General features: G+C 37.1%; 1 protein-coding gene across 5 annotated transcripts in view; it reads right to left on the bottom strand.

Moving 5' to 3' along the window:
• Positions 1–20548, bottom strand: part of LOC104417191 (callose synthase 10) — a 29981-nt gene that overhangs the window by 1925 nt on the left and 7508 nt on the right. For 2 of the 5 annotated variants that reach the window (XM_039306452.1, XM_010028507.3), the window contains exons 10-48: positions 19964–20092; positions 19194–19270; positions 19019–19097; positions 17442–17534; positions 17251–17353; positions 17007–17130; positions 16694–16880; positions 16524–16576; positions 15149–15209; positions 14947–15028; positions 11999–12048; positions 11699–11785; positions 11472–11557; positions 11308–11347; positions 11127–11224; positions 10915–10996; positions 10638–10798; positions 10380–10500; positions 10154–10242; positions 9976–10066; positions 9739–9899; positions 9541–9650; positions 8179–8313; positions 8005–8073; positions 7750–7921; positions 7238–7358; positions 6493–6612; positions 4640–4755; positions 4470–4553; positions 4145–4257; positions 2928–2980; positions 2666–2842; positions 2526–2573; positions 1831–1989; positions 1349–1462; positions 1144–1232; positions 795–953; positions 541–643; positions 41–160 (exon numbers count right to left, since the gene is read on the bottom strand). In XM_039306452.1, coding sequence (XP_039162386.1) covers positions 41–160; positions 541–643; positions 795–953; positions 1144–1232; positions 1349–1462; positions 1831–1989; positions 2526–2573; positions 2666–2842; positions 2928–2980; positions 4145–4257; positions 4470–4553; positions 4640–4755; positions 6493–6612; positions 7238–7358; positions 7750–7921; positions 8005–8073; positions 8179–8313; positions 9541–9650; positions 9739–9899; positions 9976–10066; positions 10154–10242; positions 10380–10500; positions 10638–10798; positions 10915–10996; positions 11127–11224; positions 11308–11347; positions 11472–11557; positions 11699–11785; positions 11999–12048; positions 14947–15028; positions 15149–15209; positions 16524–16576; positions 16694–16880; positions 17007–17130; positions 17251–17353; positions 17442–17534; positions 19019–19097; positions 19194–19270; positions 19964–20092 — 4116 coding nt within the window. The remainder of the gene's footprint in view (positions 1–40; positions 161–540; positions 644–794; positions 954–1143; positions 1233–1348; positions 1463–1830; positions 1990–2525; positions 2574–2665; positions 2843–2927; positions 2981–4144; positions 4258–4469; positions 4554–4639; positions 4756–6492; positions 6613–7237; positions 7359–7749; positions 7922–8004; positions 8074–8178; positions 8314–9540; positions 9651–9738; positions 9900–9975; positions 10067–10153; positions 10243–10379; positions 10501–10637; positions 10799–10914; positions 10997–11126; positions 11225–11307; positions 11348–11471; positions 11558–11698; positions 11786–11998; positions 12049–14946; positions 15029–15148; positions 15210–16523; positions 16577–16693; positions 16881–17006; positions 17131–17250; positions 17354–17441; positions 17535–19018; positions 19098–19193; positions 19271–19963; positions 20093–20548) is intronic. The other 3 variants (XM_010028515.3, XM_010028511.3, XM_010028521.3) reach the window with 3 other exon arrangements.

The raw sequence follows: 20548 nt of genomic DNA, 5'->3' as shown, positions 1-20548 counted from the left end.
AACAGCGAATTGTCATAACACAAGAGGCCAAGAAGTTTACCGCAAGGGATGTATTCTTCCCAGTGAGATCAAGTTTGTATACAATGCCATATTGGAACATAAAGAACCTTATGCTTAATATAGTTTCCAATATACGACCCCTCAATGTATGGATATGCGCCTGCAAAACCAGGGAGTGTTTTAAAATAAGAGAGGAGATGAATTAGGGAACCATGCATCAAGGAAAAAGTGACATTGACAAGAAATATTGACGTATATTCATATAGACTGTGAATCATGTAAAAGTTCATTAAAATTCTGGGAAAATTAAAGAAAATCGTAAATCCGGCATTTGTATCTGAGATTACCATTGCCAAATTCAGAAAAAGCAAAAGAAGAGGACGAAGTAGAGGGGCAGAAGGTAGATTAGGGAAAACAAGGAAAAGCAAGTCTGAAGCCATTAACCGACAGTATTTATTCCAAACCTATTACTATGCAACAAAACTTTTTTTTTTTTGGTCTACAAGGAAAAATAGCAACCAGAAAGCAAGTAGTACATGCCTGTTCTTCTTCCCACCAAAATTCCCAGCTATTTTCTCCCTTCACCCCTACTCCACCTTTATATAGAAGCCAGTTGGTCCAATCATCAAAGTCCTCAACAGTCCTGATCATCAAAAGAGATTAAGTATGTGCTCAAAGAAAATCAAGCATCTTGTCATCCAGTCAAGAAAAGACTCAGAAGTCACAGGTAGGTTAATACAAAATCATTGAAATTTGAACTAGACAGATCAATGGTAAAGAACGGCTGGTCTTACTTTTGCCACTCAAAACCTGAGGGATTGAAGATGTAAGGAGCAAAGAGCCATGAGATGACAAGGAACCAACTACTGACAGTTAGTAAAACAAAAGAAACAGCGCCTCCTTCTGTATACCCATATGCGATATACACTATTAGTAGTAGTGCCACTTCAAGCCTGTACTCAAAGCAAATAAAAAAATCACATGAGCATTGACTTGACAATTTGAACTGTTTATATAATATGCAATATGGAACAGAAAAACAGAAAAGAAAATGCACAACCTAGAAAATCTGCACATGGGAAGACGAACAGAAAGGGGAAAGCCCTAAACAAAACAATTCTTCCAATGCAGCATGTAACTCACGCTTTAACAAAGTGGCTCCTTGAGTAAAGCCTGTAATTTTCAGCAAACTTGATGTGACGTACAACAAAGCCTCTCCCAGTTGCTCTGTACTGTTGATCCAAATCAAAGAAATAAAGGTAAACAATCTTAAAGCACAAGGGCAATATAAGTTCAGAGATCAGCCCTAAGAGAAGTATGCAGCTTCAACTTGGACTTAGGCTCCTACCTTTGCACCTCCATGAAGAATAGTTCGTCCAAAATAATGAGTTCTGGTTCCCAATGAGAAAGTAAAGAACACCGAACACAGCTGGAGTTGCATCGTGATGAAACTGAAAACAGCCTGCACATAAACAAAAAACAGGAATTATATGTCATATCTTGTTGACAAGTGTGAAAATCGACAGATTGTTAAAGTATGGTATAGGATCCTGTCTGCTACTAAAAATTACAAACTCCCTCCCTCCATCCCTTTGCATCGTGATAAAACTACTCAATATGACAAACTCCCTCCCTCCCACTCTCTCTCTCTCTCTCTCTCTCTCTCTCTCTCTCTCTCTCTCACACACACACACACAGTGACACATTCACTTAAAAATTGCAATGCAGTAAAAATCACAAGTTGATCAACTCTCATTAAACATGAAAAATAAAGTTCGCTGAGGCAGACAAAACGAATGGGATAAAGACCAGCGAAATGTACTGCCTGACCTTCAGTAACCCCTGCTCAAGGATAAAGCCCATAATCATGGGAACGGCGGTAAAAACTCCAATTTGAACCAAGAACTGTGCATTCAGAACTGCATTTAAGGCTGTATTTCCCAACATTTTGGCCTGCGTTGAGATCCCTTCATCAAGTCCAGAGAATGCCTGAAACAAGTGACACAGCGAAAAAGATCCAATAAGTAAACAGTCAAAAAGACATTTTATTCATATGCTATTTGAGAAGTAGATAGCCAAAAACAAAAAGCATCAACTAACCAACACTCTAAAAGACATTGCACTGATACACCAATTGGGATAATCTGACACACAGAAGTATATCTACATGTATGTTTTACTTATATGCCCTTCCAAGTCCTATTTATGCTCACTGGTTACTCATGCCAACCACAGATTTGAAAGAACAAGCAAAGACGTAATTACAAGGCAATCTTCTGTAAGTACTGTGACTAAACGTTCCAGCACTATTAAGACATGGCAAGTTTCACGCACAGTTTCCATGATACTCCAAAATCAGAACTCCATTGTTCACATTTCTGTGCACTAGGACTTGCATAAAGCAGCAACATATAGAGTGACTTACCAGAAACTCATAAAAAATGCAAGACACTCCCGATCTTCAAATTTAAATGGTACAAATGATTAATTCAATGTGAAAGAAAGATTGAAGATAGCCATCTTACCAGGTAAACCCTCCCATATAAGAAAATATATATTGTAAGGACTGTCATCTGTATTGAAACAAAGTTAAACACCACTTCCAGAAAAATAATATTATTGTACAGTCACTGTTAAGAGAATTTAATGACTAAATAAATCATACCATTGTGCAAACATAATAACCAACAGTAGTGAAGAAGAACGAAAGCATTCTAAAGAAGTCAAAGAGTTGTCCAAGGCGGTACACATCTCTGCTAAGAACTTGTTCTCCATTACCACCAGCTACTTTTCCTTCAAACAGGGCAATCTGATTTAAGCCGACATCCCTGCCCTTTCCCACCTACATAAGACATAAGCAAGAAGGTTACTCCCAAAAAATTTTACAATCTTCTCAGTAGAGATAGAGATTGTTCCTATATGAAAACCTGAATGTACTCATGGTGTGTGATATTGCCCTGCCTCAGCGTAGAATTGAACCCTGCAGTATTTCATTACACCAAGATGAGACAAATTTGGAAGTGAGTTGTGTTTATCCAAAGAGTTAAACAATATACTTTCATACAAACATATCTGAAAATTATCTATGCTCAGAAAAATAAGTCCGACAACATTGAGAGTATTTGGGAAGCAACATCCTTTATTTTTCAACATGAAGTAGATATTGAAGATTGTCTTGCACCTTCTTTGTCCCTTACATACTTGCTATCCCTCCTCACACAGTGTAAGAACAAGGCACACTGACCATGCAGTGGAATCTCAGGGGACTACACTAGCATAGACTTTAAAAGACCTTAAGCTTCTCAATATGCAGGTCAATGAAGTCTCGACTCTAAGGTAATACCTGGCGGTTATCTTTTGCATATCGACCGAACAAAAATAGGAAAATGGAAACAGATCTACAGAATTAAAGAAAGAGTGAAGATCATACAAATCACGCCCATCAGGCAGAAGATGAAGGGAATATTCATATATTAGAGTAATGACATAGCTTTCTCTATTTCACTCTTCCCAAATAATCCAAAAGATGGAAGGAGGAATCTTGAAGTTATATTCACGCATTTTACGAAGAAATGCATATATCACTCAAGTCCCAAGGTAGAAAATTTTGCTGTCATTGCATTTATTCAACAACTTAAGCTTTTAAAACAAGTGACAATAGTCTCACCAAAATCTCACATGATATTAGAGCTAGAGGTCCTGAGTTCAAATTTTTCCAGCCTCATTTGCCTCATCAATTAAATATGTCCACGCTTAGTATTAAGCAAAAACACCAAATTAAGCGTGAGGGGGAGTGATAGATAATTAAATATTAAATCACGCATTCATCTAGCAGGTTAAGATTTTATAATAGTTGGTAGTAGTCCCACCAAAATCTCACACCTAATTAATAAAGACCAAAATTATTGAGAGAGAGAGAGAGAGAGAGACCTCTAAGGTTCAAACCAAAATTTGGTTACAATATTTACCATTAATTTAATAACATAATAAGTCAAATTCTTAAATTGAGATTTATTTCTAAACAAAAGAGTTCAATTAGCTTTACTTATGCTGTCAGCCAGCAAACACCCATAGTTGAAGGCCACTTATCACTTAACAAATATAAACTAGTCAGCACAAGAAAAAAACTTAAATACATATTTACCTGCAAATATATCTTCACTGATATTTATGACACGTGATGCCTTACTAATACCTCCTCTAGTTATGTGAAAGATACGGTCAAATACATCTGGATGTCCATAGTGCATACGGACCCTGCAACATTATGACAAAGGGCAATCATTTGTACATAATCTGATTCCAATGAGGTTGACCAAATAAGCCATTGTGTTTATATAAAGACGTTGACTATTTGAATGGTGAGTCAAGGTGTCGACATGTGCTCCTGCTTTCTCAGGAGGGGTCACGACACAAAACTCAGACTAGGTACTGAGAACTGGTTTAATAATAGGTTGCAGACCACTTACTTCAATGGATAAGCTAACACCCGTTGACCAAGAGTCACAAAACTAGTCTCTTGGTTGGACATGAACCATGCCAAAGATGAGACACTGCAGGAAAAAAGTTGTTCAAATATAATAGAGTGCAATCATTAAAGAGCAAGGAATAACATGATCCCATGACAATGATGCCAAACCTTCCCGTAAAAACATGTTCTCTAACACCAAGAATGGTTGGAGGTCTTATTCCATGATTTCCTCGAAATTCCTCGAGAAGATTTCTCATTTTCATTGCCTCCTCAAGATAATTGTCCTGCACAAGAAGCGTGAGAAGATTATAACATTTTGCCATGTAATTGATATAGAACTCTTTCTAACATCAATATCTATCCAAAGCCAAACAGAGGATGAGAACCTATTCCCTTTGAGAAATAAATAAAGGAGCAAAGAATGTAATACACATAGCACAAACTAGAAATGACTGAAAATGAAGTACTCTTAAAATCTACTTAGAATTATTTGCCAAAGAAATATACAAACAATAAGGCATGACTTAAATTAGAGCGCATTTTGTTCTTCTAACATGCAACCTTCATTCAAAAGATACAGACAAGCCAAGGAAAGAACATCTCCCAATTGATTAAATATCATTACCTCACTTTTTCCTACACGATGTAAAACCACAGACACAAGCACCAAAACATTTACTGTGTACACATTGATGTCCTATAATTCTTCTTGCGATTTTCCACTTGTGTAGCAAAGATACTCCATCCAAGAGGCACATTTTTTTAGATGGAAGAATTTGGATATTTACTCTGAAATTGAGTTGATAGCGGAATATTAAATCAAATAAGCTTCAACATGAGATCTTTTGTTTTGCTGACCATGAATGAGAAGCATCAACTCATGCATTTCAACTTTGAGTTTCTGCATTAGTTCATTCTCTGATGTTGCAATGTTGAGTAGCATCTCTAAGTGTTAATTTTTCCAAAGTTCTTTAAGTGATACAAATGCTTATTTCGGTTCCCAATTCTATTCCGATCTTAACTAGATAGAAGAGGATGATGTTTCTCGAGGAGCATGGACATACCTCACCCTATTTGTGCAACAAAAACATTTCAGCAAAAAATCAGATCTTTCCCCTTATATTATTATTGACTGTTTGCTATTTTTAAGTTTCAAGGCACAGTAAGCATTAAGATGAATACAATAATTTTAACTGGAATTTTAAGCCAAATATTCTTAAATCCCAACTGCAGTCAAAAAGACCATTATGGAAAAATTATCCACTCATTGTCCCACAACCCTTTCAAGTCCCAATAGAAGGCTTTCAGAAGCACAATCATTCATTTTGATGGCAATGTTGTAGATTAGACGAGGAAATTTGTAACATTCCACACATTAGATTTGCCAAAACACCAATATGCCCATAAAGATCGTTGCTCATCATCAACTCTGTATATGAAGTTGTTCACTACCCCATAGAAGGTAACCTATAATTTACGCTCAATCATTGTATCATCAACAGCCTAAAGCCAAAAACAGTGCAATTATCCCCATTACTTTATAAGTAAATGCTAAAGGATGATTTGTGGAGGAGTGTGTGCGCCATTAAGTTCTTTCCATGATAAGGAAGGAAAAATTTATGAAAAAGAAGAGAGCAATTTTGTCAAGAGAGAAGAGAACCGTGCAGGCTACTATCATTAAATGTTTCAATTGACACTTCCCAGCATTCAATGTCATTAAGGCCATCTAGCATTCAGCATAGACCAGATTCTTTTATTTATGATATAGTTGATCCAATTAAGCTTTGGGCAGGATAGCGCTAAGTATGATTGGTTTGAAAAATTAGCGAATTAAGTGATGCAGTATATCTCTAGCATTATTTTTAAGTTTGTCTCAAATTACAAATGTACTCATTACCAAATTGAAGCAGCTGTCAAAACTTATGTCAGGATTTTCTTTCTCCGAACATATAAGCTAGAGTAGACTATCGCATTAAAAAAGCACGACGAAGTGTTCGCATAAACAAGAAACTGTTCTTCACCTGATTCATGTCAATAGTCTGAATAGCATCACCGCGAGTGAAAATTATAGCATGGTTTTGGTTTTCAGGTTTTCCTTCTCCTAGCTTTGGATCTCCAGGAAGTTTAATGGAATATATTTCCTGCAAAAGAAAGAATGCAGCATATAACCACAAATTGCATGGGGGAAAAATGAGGAGCCAGCTGTTATGGATAGAACCTATAAGGAAATAGAACCACGACATAAAAGAATTTTCAATCAAATGATATCATGAGGTTCTTTATTCTCCAACTAATTAGATTCTTTCCTAACCAAAACTTAGCAACAAATAGTAACCACCCAGGTACCATTTTCTAAGATCGCATTTGGGGATATTATAGCTTTTCATATCTTATCATATTGATTACACATAACAAGAGAAAAGTCAGCTTTGGAAACTGTAAAGTTTCTTTGATTTGTCACTTAACATTCTTCAGGGACACTCTTTAACCTTTTTCCTTATAGTACTCCAAAATTCATTTTCAGAAACCAATCCCGAGGGGGTAAGGGCAGATGTAGCCAAGTGGATCAAGGCAGTGGATTGTGAATCCACCACGAGTGGGAGATTTTCTCTTCATCTGGGGATTCATTTCCTTTTGAATTCGGTTCGAGTGAAGAAAGGATGGAAACGTTATGCATGGAAGACAAAAGACAATTGACAAGACAATTACCGCACTCTTCAGAGGATATAGTATGTATAATAGCTACATAACTAGAGTAGCATATACCTGGTCTTTTCCATTTACATCTGCTTTCACAAGTTTTGAGTAAAATTCCTTGGAGACATCCTTTCCTTCAGCTCCAGCACTTTCCTCCACATGTATGAAAGCAACACGGAGTGCCTCATTCCTAATTAGAAAAATTAATCAAAGAATTGACTGAAAATGCAGGTCAATAAATCTTTATGCTTCATATTTATGCAATTTTCCTACCTTCTCCATCACATACCTGCCCAACAAAAAGAGGTTCCATGAATTTTTATTTTTATTTTTTTGGGGGGTTGTTTTGTTGGTTGACACAGAGAAGCTGAGCCCTTCCATGAAACATAATTATACAATAGGTCTTCGACCAACTAAGTTAAATGTAAGGTAAACATGTCTACATGCCTAGACAAATCCCTTAAACAGGTGTATGAGGTACTTTAGAAAGTGCCATCCTAACAAATTTATCATAGCAAGGAAACTCCATATACATACCATAGACATGCAAGAAGTTGTAAATTAACATCTAAAAGGCCTACCTCTGTAATAAAAGAGCAATATCAGCAGCTTCTGCAGCCTTTTTCTGCTTCTGCATCCCATAAATTTGGCATGACACCACATAAGTAAACTTCAAATCCGCTTGTGCCCGCGCCTCATGCGACAGTTCAAAACCTTGAGTTGGTGGGGAGTTTGCCCGAGAATAGTCTACCACTAGAGCCACAATGTCATACTTAAGTAAAGGCATGCTTCACCCCTAACAGTAAAAGGATTTGCTGCAAAAATATCACTCATACCTCCCAAAGATCTTCCTTCCAGAAAACTTTGTAGCATTAAAGCCCTTCTATAATACATCATTCCACGCACTGTTACATGATAACTGAACATTCAGAAATTTTCCCATTGAAGGATGCTTCACACTTTAAGATGAATTTGATCCAAAGATTCAGAAAAGATAAAGAAGTCCTAACCAGTTCTCGCTAAAGTCTGTCCGCGATAAGAAGCCCAAAATCGAAGCTCCAGAGAGTCACTTGAGCTATCTTGAAGTTCTGCATCTCCAGTAGACTCGCCTCGACCAATTCGTTCCAAGAAATTTGCCCATTCATCTAAAGAAAGTACGTGTTAGCTTTGTGATCTTGAAGCTGAAGTATCAAAAAAAAAAAAAAAAATTCTGGTGAATTGACAACTTAGAACAACACGTTCTTGAAATCTTTTATAATCTAAGAGCATGAAAGCACCATGAAAAGGGAAGAACAATCTAAAAATACCATATTTCTCTCATTGGCTTCTCTGTCAAATGTAAATCGCTAACACTCCACTACACAAATGCCACATCAGGTTTGAACAAGTATATATACAACTAAGATACTCCAAGCACAGGAAAAAAAGTTCATGCAATTAAGGCACAAAAACCAAGCACAAGCCCCCAAAATCATCTTTCGACCCTATCATCATCTGCAATAGAAAATACACAGAAACAGCACACAATTTTGTAGCTTCAGTGTATTAAACAACCTCATGACCACTCCAAACATCCTACACAAAATTCTCCACTTTTTCCATCCTGCACTCCTGTGCACCATTTGAGCCCTACACCATTACAGCAGATTAATTATCCCTATAATTCAGTCAGATATGCAGCACATGACGCACCCTTCTACTCCCGCCAGACCTAAATCAAGACCAATACAAAGGAATTGACTCTCGACAGGCTGAGAAAAAAAGAGAAGTTCCTACATCATAAGAAGCTCGTCAATCAAGAGGATTCTTTTTATATTTGAGAAAATAAACAAATTTATAAGCTTTCCCAGCTTCTGGACAGAAGAAAACATTGTTCCAACTATACTCTTCTCAACTCATAGAATTAACTAAAACTAATGATGAGTGAATGCGCCATTATCCTTCATGAATCTGCCACTAAGAGTGCAAATTATGTTCTACCAAAAAGATGGAGCATAAAATTAAATGAAGAAAATGGAAACTCCATTCATCGAACCCAAACTACTACTTAATCGATATATACAAGTATCACAAGGACAGTGTGGCAAAAATCAAGTTAAGGCAATCAAAGGAAAAGACAAGCAAAATAGAATTGGGCCTATTAAGCTAATAAATGCAATTTCCTAACAAGAGCAGATCTTTCTGAACGGCAGAAAAGGCATGCCGACTGGCTAAGACAATGTACCAATCATATGTTGACAGAGCTATTTATTCTCAACGTTAGAAATGTAACGTCATCTAAAAGTTGAGGAAAGCATGCAATAATTGAAGATGACACATATGAGGCCAACGCCCATTTAAAGGAAAAAGAAGAGCCTAGTTATCATAGTTACCAGGAAATATCTTTTGAAGATAGAAAATAATGGATATTCCATCCTCATTCTCTTTTTGCAATTCGGAGGAACTATATAGAACAGTCTCACTGTAGTACGGCGTGAAGACACTGTTTCAAGCAAAACAAGGAGAACAATGGGTAAAGAAGGGAAGAAAGACAATGGCTCAAAAGCTGCCTGAAAATAAGTGGGAGTGACCTGAATGGCATCATTTCACTAACTGGCTTTGCTGATGGCATATCCATAAATAACGAGTTGGTAAAAAATTCTAATCTCCTCCTCGCTTCCAGATTCTTTGGAATATTAGCCGCCGTTTCTTTAACAGTGAGAAGGAGGTGCAGACGTTTCGCCTGCTCCTTCTGTTCCAAGAAAAACAATTGATTCAAAAATTAGAATAGCATCATTCTGGAGTTGCTTGTGTTCAAAGATTCTTACAATTTCTGGATCCCTGGGCCACTGAATCCTAGAAAATAGTCTACCCTCATTCCGTGCCCTTGCCAATATATTCCATGTATCCAGCTGCTCCCTAAAACATGTTCAAAAACAATCTTTTACCTCTCCTAGATATAATATAGATCAAAAGAGCCAAACAAAATGTGAGCTGACTCAATACCTCAAGTCGGGTGACAGCAAATCATGTGTAACGACCTCATATAGCTCATATATAGCATTTGCAGCACCTTCAGAAGTTTCATTCCGTGTCTGGCAAAAATGGATTTGCAACACAAATAATAGAATAATTAAGGGAAAGTTCACATGGTCAAATGTCATGGGCATCTTATTTGTCATTAAAAAAGAAAGATAATCATGGAAAACATAAAAAGTGCCAAAATGCATACCAGCAGTCCAGTCAATGCAGTAAATCTTGACACCACTAAAGGAAGTTTCTTAAGAGACAATGTAATAACCAGCGAACCCTCCGATATGCTGTTGTTGATCTCACGAAAAATTCTCTCAACCCTATCAACATCAAGTTTTCTCAGGAGAAGATACTAAATCATTATATTAACACATTCAGCTCTGTCAGATTTCTTCAAGAACCATATCATTACATTGACTTAGAACATAAGCATACAAATCTAAAATTTTAATCCTACCAGAGTCTACCCTCTCCATCAACAAGAGAGAGTAATATTTTCTCTGTGCTGTAATAGCATTCTCGAACAGCATAAGCCATATATTCATCTTTACATATCCTATTCCACAAATCCACCTGGGTGTCTCTGCAGTCCAGTGCCAAATCAATTGCCAACAGGATCTGAGCAGATCAGACAGAAGAGAGAAAAAAAAAAAGCAGTTCAGTTGATGACTAGCATCATCCATTCGATATCAGAATGGGATTCTCCAAAGCTAGTGCAAACTTGAGAAACATACCTTGCTGCTTAAAAGAAACAATGGCCATTGAACTAATCTTAAACTTCCTGTGTTGCTAGGAATGGAAAGCAAATCCATCTCCCTGTAGCAAAGAAACCAATTGAACAAGTATTAACCAACATAAAAAGAAAAGGAGGAAACAGAAACATAGATCGAAACAAAATCCAGGTATTACTTTCTCACTAGAAAGAAGCACCCTTTCAGATACCTACCTATTGCTGATATAGTCTTCCTCACGTAAACTTTTGATAATCTCGTTCCAAAACGGAGAAAACATGGCCGCATATGCTTTATTCATGTCTTGTGCATCCTGCACACACATCCATAAAATAAGAGAAACAGAATACATGAATTCAATTAGAGAAAAAGGATGAAAGATTAAACATTGAGTACATTGCTAACCTGGGGCGACTGCCGATTAAAGGGCATCCTCCTGAAAGAAAAAAGACAAAAGATGAGTTATCAAGCGTGATCAAGAAACAACAAGGGGAAAAAAGTTGACAGTGAGGAAAAACCCAGAGATGCTGTATATAATCCACAAAGAGACTAATTATCACCGCTTTGTTTCGGAAGAGACGAGATTCTTAACAAAAGCTTCAGGGAAGGACTCAAAACGCCTATGCAGCATTTCAATGGAGCGTATCTGCCAAAAATATTTTCGATGCACAGTGTGAGGTTAGTGAGGGAAAGAACATCCAACCATTCTATAAAGCACATTATATGCAACTTAGAAAACTATGCTACTCTCAGCCAAGTCTAATACTAGTTTTAGAAATAACTGTACCTCGCCTAATCGGCCACGAGCACCCATCACACCACCAACAATTGCAGATAAGAGAGTGTACCAGATGTGAATGTCCATGAGATATATCTGGCAAATTAAAAATATAGGGGACTATTATCAACAGTAATATTCAAACAAATAAATTAACTATCCAGTCTTTAAAATCGAACTGCAGCTTTTCTCCATGACATAAAATAAACTAGGAGGATTCCAAACAGAACAAACTTTTTTCTTCTTGACATGAGGGCAATTATACACCGTTGGATGGCAAGAAAACCAAACTAGAAAAAGGGTACTTACAGCAACAACAGGAGCCCAAAGGCTGGCTACGGCCAAGGCATTATTGTTATCTGCTCAACAATCAGAGAAACCAATAAGTAATAATAACCTAATCCACTAAGAAAAGATACGCGTGTTTCCTAAATGTGAGACTTCACTTTTCCAGCAAAGCAAAGTGTCAGTAAAGCATGTGAAAAGATCATTTGCACCAATCATTATTGCTCCCCACAATGCAAATACATTTGCAAACACATGGATACATACACATGTTTTGAATGTCTAACAAAAATTTAATGAAGTGGCACCCAGACAACACCAATCATTAGAGAAAAACAATGTACCATCCTCTACCCAGGGTATCCATGATACCAAGCACTTCCACCATTAATGATGACAAAATCTCTCTTCTCCAAATTCTCTTCTACTTCTCAGCCTCCACATGAACTAAAGAGGGATCAACCATCATAGCATCCTCTTTTTTTCCTCGCCTCTTTATTAAAACAAACCCCTGCCAAAGCCTTCAGCTTTAGCTCCTCCTGGATCAATTTCACTATTATCCAGCTAATCCTGACACAGGCCAAAATCAAATTCCAACAAATTTGCATCCTAGGGGATGGAGTTAGGTGTTTATTTTCTCTATTGCACCTGCTCACCAAAACCAACCAATCTTCAACATTATGTATTGCAGTAAAAGCCTCCCCAGCAAAACTGGAAATCCTGTGAACCCTGATCACCTGAATCGAAGGCAAGTACGGTTTCATTCTCACTCATTTCAGAAATTATGCACTGGTAAGATTAGACTAAATCATTCATTCCTAGCAGACTGCCATTTTACCACATCTCGTTCAGCTTTGTATACTCTCCCTAAGGAATTCAGCAACAGGATACCATTCCCACTGATTAAAGTTCCTCAAACATCCACCTTTATAGTATTTCCACCATAAAAACAGAAATTCTGGAGCTGAGGTGCTGCCTCTACGTCTTTAAGGAAATTGGGTTTTAGGTGGTATTGAACAGCACTGCCATGCCAACCAGAAATGAAATCTCATCTGGAAATGTTGCAGATGATAATACTTATCAAATCATGCCAATGCTCAACAATCCATTTACAAAGCCTCATCCAAGGAGTGTCATCACTCACTTTACTGGCTACACCCAAATGATTCATGCCGTTCTCCTAATCACCGCAAACCATATCCACCACCACCATCTCTTCACAAACCAATTCTCCCTATAACGTACAATAGGCAATGTCGAGAAACATCGTCCTACACTTTCTCCATGTTAACTTTACAAGGGACTCTATTAACAAGAAGGACTTAACTAGTGACTCCTTTATAGTTACTCTTCCACATTGAACCAAACAACCTCATTTACAATCAAACAGTCCTCCTTAAAAAATTCTCCCCTCAATAAGTTTAACTATCTATGATTTTGCGCGTGATCTTTTTCTAGCCCAGCTGCTAGCACTTCCACAACATTATAAATGCTTCCCAACAAAATAATCAATTTGGAATATTAATGTCAGTCAAACCATTTCTCTTAGATAGCATTAAAATGGCAAATCACAATTTCCTGGAAATTCTCTGAAGTCTGAGCGATATTGACTCTTTTTCAGAGAAGTGCTAGAGTCAAACCATCCACCACGAAGTATTTTATATTCCCAAAATAAAGACATTAAACTGGAAAGAAATGAAGCTACTTAACAATTACCACTAGCTCTCCCTCTCTATGTGACACAAAAGTGGGAATTACTTTCAGTATTGCTTATGTAAACAGTGCCAAAGAAATAGAAATAGCATATCTTGACTGAAAAACTTAGACAGGCAACTCCACGGGAAGTATAGGCTCAAAGAAAAAGCTTAATCTACAGAAGCAAACCTACAACCAGCTGGATAAGAATCCAAACATATGCCAATAGCCCATGTCACGCCAAGCAATCCTAAGTTAGAGTGGAGTAGGCAAGGTGTAGCACAAGAGAAGGGTCCGTATTCCATGGATGAACAAGTTATGACCAGCTCTTTGGGGGTCTCACAGTTATCCAACATAAGATTAAAACAGGTCTTCTAGGTAAAATACCTTTAAGATAATTTATGTTAGAGAGTATTTTGCTAATAGGGGTATATTTGTCTATTTACTTTATGTATGGGGGCAATAATAATGATATTGTAATTTTTGGCCTTTTGGCTTTATTATAAATAGACGGCTTGGGGTCAAATTGACCTAATCAAGCATTCAATTCAGTTTTTGTCTTTCGACATGGTATCAAAGCCAATTGTCCATCACGCAAAGGTGCGTGGTAAAAAATTCAACGTGAATGTGCGTAGTCAAAATTCCGCAAGAAACTTGTAATCCAACTTGCACGTCACATCACTTGACAACAATACTTATATGCTATTCATATTCATGTGGTCTTCCTCCACCAACAATACTTTTGGGTTGGACGTTCTAACAATTTAACAAAATAAAAATGCAGATATCTATTTGCACAACCATCGCATTATGTCCAGAGAGCTAGTGATTTATATATAACTAACGTGTATTGCCAGCTAAGGTCCATATAACACTAGCAACTATCATATAGTGTCACTAGAGAGCACCAAATATGCAAATTAGAGTGGTAACCTAGCTAAATTTCAAACTCCGACTTCAGCATAATCTTGCCCCTGGTGAGCCACATGCACTAAACAGATCACCCCGTATCTCAATCTACCTCATGGAAATCTCAAAAGAAAACCTAGATAAGCCAATTTCCTACTCATTTTTAATCAATTTGGTACTGATATAACTACATAAACAATAAACTAGCAGGAAAAAGAGAACTTTTTGCCTAAATAAAATCAGTACTAGTTTCCCTACCTAAATGTATCATTATGGGAAAAAAACATGAAGAGCAATCCTAAAATTTTAAAACTACATAAACAACTTACTTTGTGATTCATAAATTTGAAAACTAAATAAAGACTTACGTTTTGAAACCAAATCATGCCACGAATATGTTAAAAATCGAAGACCAATAATAATCTGGGTTGGCTCCACAAGAGGTTTAATCTGCAGTCATAGAAGACATCAGGCTTAGAAAAAAAGTCATATATTCTGTACATTGAACACGAGCAGAGAGAAAACACTCGTGGCTTAGCCTTTACAACTAAGCAAGTTACGCCAACTTGCCTGGAGGAAGTATGCAAATGTAAATTTGCATATGAAAATTACCAACCAGTATAGAACATACCTGCAGCAGATAACGAAAAACAGTCACTATAGATTCTCTATGCTAACAGCTGACATGCAGCGGACGAAAAGAAAATACATTCAAATGAAATCTAAAGGTTACCAAAACAATAGAGAAATCATATGGGACATCATGTCAGCATACTTAAGAGCAAAGAATGTATATGCCAGACCACTTAAGTAGCCCCATATTTTGAAAATCAGCAAACATAGAAGAAAAAAAGAAACTAAAATGTCTTCCATTATATCTCTTTACCAAAAAAAAAAAAAAAAAGTATTCCATTATATCTAATTGGATCAAGTTACAAGACTTCAACTTACCCAAACACCATAACCACAGATAGCCATCCAGAGAAATGTAGATGAAAAAGTAGAAAAACCCATTCCAAGTGTTATGATTACCAATTTTTATAGCACAAGTACAACCATTATTGCCTGTTACGAGGCTTGTTGCTGGAACTCAATGGGCCATCGCCACCGTTTGTGCTGAAACTCATCATATGCTGGAAGTCATACAAGGTAGATAAAGCGAGAAGAGACTTGGGGAGACAGGAATAGAAAAATCCTATTTTAAGGATAACATACCATGCTAATCCAACTATTACCATCCAAGTAAGATTCGGACCAAAATGCAGTCTCAGTCTTCCTTCAACCCTCTCTTCTTTTTAATCAACCTTCTATTCATTCAGTACTCTGCTATGTGTTACTTGTATCTTTGGTCTAGCAATTTTGGATCGACAACTTTTTTTCATCGATTGCCTAAAAATAATTATGAAGGCCATCCTAGAATGGAGTTATTTATTGACGTAGGTTAAGACTTAAAGAAAGAAAAGGCTGAGATAAGGAAGTAGCACTCGCATCATTTAATATTCATGCATGGGGAGGTTTTCCAGGCCAAACTGACACAGCAGAAAATATTAGAAATGATTCCAAGAAGCAAAGCATATCACTAGGTATGTAAGAAAGGATTCTGACACATAATATTCACAAAAGGCTACATAATATTCTCATAATTTGTGCACAAAATTTAAAAATATATATATATATCAACGAACTTTTACCAGCGATTCTGGACTTCATGCTGACTAGTAACTGGACTGAGACAATAGAAGGAGAAGAGCTAAGCTCATCTGGTAGCCTATTTTGTAGAAAGTATGAAAAGGAAAATAAGATTAAACAATCCTACAACTCTCACTTCTTAGAGTAAACTAAAGCCAACTTTACACCACCATACAGCAAAAGTGATAAGGATCACGCAAGGTTCAGGCATCCATAGATAATATTAGTCCTCGTGTCCGTTAGGGTTGAAGCTTACCGACAGTAATCACCCAAGCTTTCATAAAGTCCACGGCCAACATAATAACGTTCCTGGTAGAGACAGCATAGATCATAATAAAAAGGAGACGGTCATATACCAATAATTAGCTGCAAAAGAAAAATTCAATTAAAATTTCTGAAGTCAGCCAAATAAGCCACACAGAATACCTGATAAATCCACTTAAAAAATTGAAAAAATGGTTGATCAGACATCTGAGAAAGGGAATGACATGCTGGTAGTTTCAGCAGCAGCCCTAGGACTAAGCGTAAAGCTGCATAAACACCCACAACCAGAATGTAGATCCGAAAATAGGTAGAATCAGAGTTGTTCTTATTCATTTCCTCCAGAACTTTCCTGCAAGTTAATCACTATCGATTACAACTCATTAACTCCAGTTAGAAACAAAAAGAAAAACCCCCACAAGATTGCATGACCGTTCTTTTCCTTTTCACTTTTCGAAAGCCAAAACCACAAACTTACAGGTAGAGATATGTCACAGCTACAGAGGTCAAGCCACACCAGAAGAACCTAATGACCAGCCTCGAGATTGCCATTCCTCTTGCCGTAGAGTAAGCCCCATACATGAGGAGGACATCTAAGCAACCTATCAGCAAGCAACCAAAGCGAGAGCTCTTAAAAAGGGTATTAAAAAAGAAAAAAAATCGACAAGGGTTATCATCAAATATGCAGATGCATGAACAAAGAAACACCAAGGAGAACTCACTCTCAACAAAATTCATTATCGCAAATGTAGGCCCGACACTAAGAATTGCCTTGAAAGTACGCAAATTAATATCACCGTTATGAAAGGCAATCACTGTAAGAGCCTGAAATAAAAGTAAGCAAAGAGATCTTGTATCAAATTGTAGAAAGAATAGCATTGAACCTGATATAGTTGTATTATTATCTAACTACCTGAAACATTAACACCAAGAAGATCCAAAGACGATGAAAACTCCGATACAAGTGAAGAAAAGTACGGTGCTCAACAAATGTGCTTTTCCCAGTCTGCAAATTTCACATGCATGCAAGTCAGTGAAATGTGCAACTATCAAGATGGAATATCTCAGAACTCTAAAAGTACAACAACAAGAATGAATGGCGTCAAGTACAATATTGTATATTTATAATCTACTTGTATGATTTGTTTGCAACAGCCCTTCATGTACAATCCACAAAAATATTGACGAAAGCAAGCATTGAACGGTTCACAGCGACACAAGCTTATCGACACTAAATGGCTACACTCCATGGATCATCTTACGCGATCACTCAGAGCATAAAGCACAAAATAAAAAGACTCAAAGCTCAACAATTAGAAGTCTCAAATCCATATGGCAAAATTGGAACAAACGAAGCCATTGATGTGACCAAATACTCAAATATAGGTTCCCAGTCCTTTGATATTTACAGTAAAGATAATAATCAATGAAACATCGCCCATCAAAATTAGGGAAAATTCCAAATAAAAACCCAAAGTGCCTTCATTTTCTCAAAAAAAGACCTGAAGTGGACCCTGTGTAAAATAAGGACCTGAAATGGCCATATTAGTTTCAAATAAGAGCTTGAATAAGAGCTTGAAGTGGCTATGGTAGTTTCAAATAAAGGCCTGACCTTGCTGGTTGATCGCCAAATCAAAGGGTATTTTTGTCAAAGGACCATTTTTATTTTAAATTATTATTTTTCTTTCTTCCTTCTTTTTTTCTCTGCTCTTTTTTTCTTTTTCTTTTTCTCTGTTTTTTTTTAACGGTGAAGGCCCAGCAACATTGCCAACCACTATGCGAGGGGTTGCCGGCCATGGGCAAGGGACCCTATCACAGAGTTGTGGAGGGCCAACCCCACCTATTGCTTTTGAGGTCGGCCTCTATGCCATCCCCACCTATAGCTTTTGAGGGCAGCCTCGCCCGGGCAAGTCCATTGTTCACTGGCCACTAGCGAGGGCAGCCTCACCAAGGGCGAAGACTTGCCAAGGCAAGGCTATCCCCTACTTGTGACTGGTGAGGGTGGGCCTCGCCCAGCCCTCTCTGGGCATTGCCGGTGGCTGATCCAACCACCGGCAAAGAAGAAGAGAAAACCAGAAAAAAGAGAAGAAATTCAAACAAAAACAAAAAAAAAAGACAGACAAAAATACCCTTTACCAACTGGACAGACGGATCCTTATTTGAAACTTATATAGTCATTTCAGACTCTCATTTGAAACAATTTCTACTTTAGGCCCTTATTTGGAATTTTTCCTTAAAATTAGAGAATAAGCAATGCCAGCCATTAAAAAGAAAAATATGATAATTCTACTTACAAGCCTATGTTCAGTTAATAATGAGTCTATGAACAAGTTACAAATACTGGACACACGTCTCCACTTTGGTATGTTCCCAACATAATCCATGTCAAAAAAAACTCAAAATAACACCAAATTCCAATACACTAAAATGCAACAGAATTCCCATGCTTAGCATAACAGATAGAAAATTTAGGTCTGATTTACAACAAACCCTTTTCCTCCCTTTAGGGCGCTGGAAGAAAGATGATCCGGCTTTGAAAGGCCAGCTCAACTCAAAACAAGCAGGTGACCTGCAACAGATCCAAATAGCAGAAATTTAAAAACAAAGAAATTCGCACAACAAATTTACCAATTTGAAAAGGTTTATATCAGGTAGGAGAACAAACCAAAAGTATTCATTAAAGTCATCATAATTTCTCCATTTAGAATGTGCAGCTCTACCATTATCATTTTGAGCAGCTTCCTGCATTAAACCAAAGTGAAAATTTTGGTACAGAAAGTAACTGAAAATACACAAACTACAATACAAATTTGCCAACTAAAAGTGTGACTCAAATTACTTCGCTTTACTTAATAATATTGACATGCTAAATGAAATTATTTAATTCAGTCTTGTCACATCCGTTTATTTAATTTAAGCAACAATTGTCTCTCAAAGGAAACCAACAGGCTTAAATTTTTTGCCCATCTTCAGCTAAAAAAGAAACGGAAAAAAGGCTGGACTGAAGAAGAGCAATGCAAGCACATCATGAAGCTGATGAACTCTTGAGAGTATGTTAGCACAATAGCAAGGGCAGATAACGTACACCTGGATGAAAATATACATACAGAACAACCCAACGTCACAATTAAATAGAAATGGCATAATGAGAATTTTTTTTTTTATTATGTCAGTAAAGTTATCAACTTAATCAATCTAACACACATTTTGTCGAATACGAAAGCCTATAAACATACAACACACAATGACAGTAATTCCAGTGAAATCTCAAAGTTAACAGAGAGATCTGAAAAGAGACTACATAGAAACTCCATGGCCTCAAGAGCATTCGAAGAAAAAACAGCAACACAATGTCGACACTCTAAGGGGAAACAAAACAATATTGGCATCTTTCCAAATCAGAAAGGAATCATCAAAATAACTAGGAGTACCCACCGCGGATAAGGTATCATATATAGGACGAATTATTTTCTCCAGGAATGATGCTGGACCACTTTCTGTTTCACAGCTTGAAGCAATGTTAGCCACTTCATGATCCAATATTGCATCTAATTCTTTTGCCATCTGTAAAGATAAAGCGATTTTGTTACCATCCATGAGGCAATGCATATTCAGAATTCTATATGGGCAGCATGCATTCCAACAAATAACTCCTCAACTCGCACCTAGAACAAACTCAAATTGACATCTGAACCGAAACTCTCGAAATATTGGAAAAAGAAAATTGCACTTCGAGAAATGACAGCATTGACCTCAAGAAAAATTGAAATTTGAAGGTAAACCATTGCTAACAGGTCAAAAGTCTTCAAAAGAATTTTCTGGGGCTAGCATAAGAGGGACAAAAATTTGGTCAAAGAAAAATTTCCAACCTCCCCTAGCAGTCACAGACTTAATTCTTGAAATATATTAACAGGGCAATCTCAGTGACAGTTGATAGAGCTTCAAGGTGGGAGAATGGCTTATGGAGTTAGGGCATTGAAAATGATCTTAACAAGCGTGGAAAACGAATGCATGATCTCT

This window comes from Eucalyptus grandis, chromosome 2, assembly GCF_016545825.1.
Source record: "Eucalyptus grandis isolate ANBG69807.140 chromosome 2, ASM1654582v1, whole genome shotgun sequence".
Classification (NCBI taxonomy): Eukaryota; Viridiplantae; Streptophyta; class Magnoliopsida; order Myrtales; family Myrtaceae; genus Eucalyptus; species Eucalyptus grandis.
The sequence above is the reverse complement of the archived record's forward strand: the minus strand, read 5'-3'. Positions and strand labels throughout refer to the sequence as shown.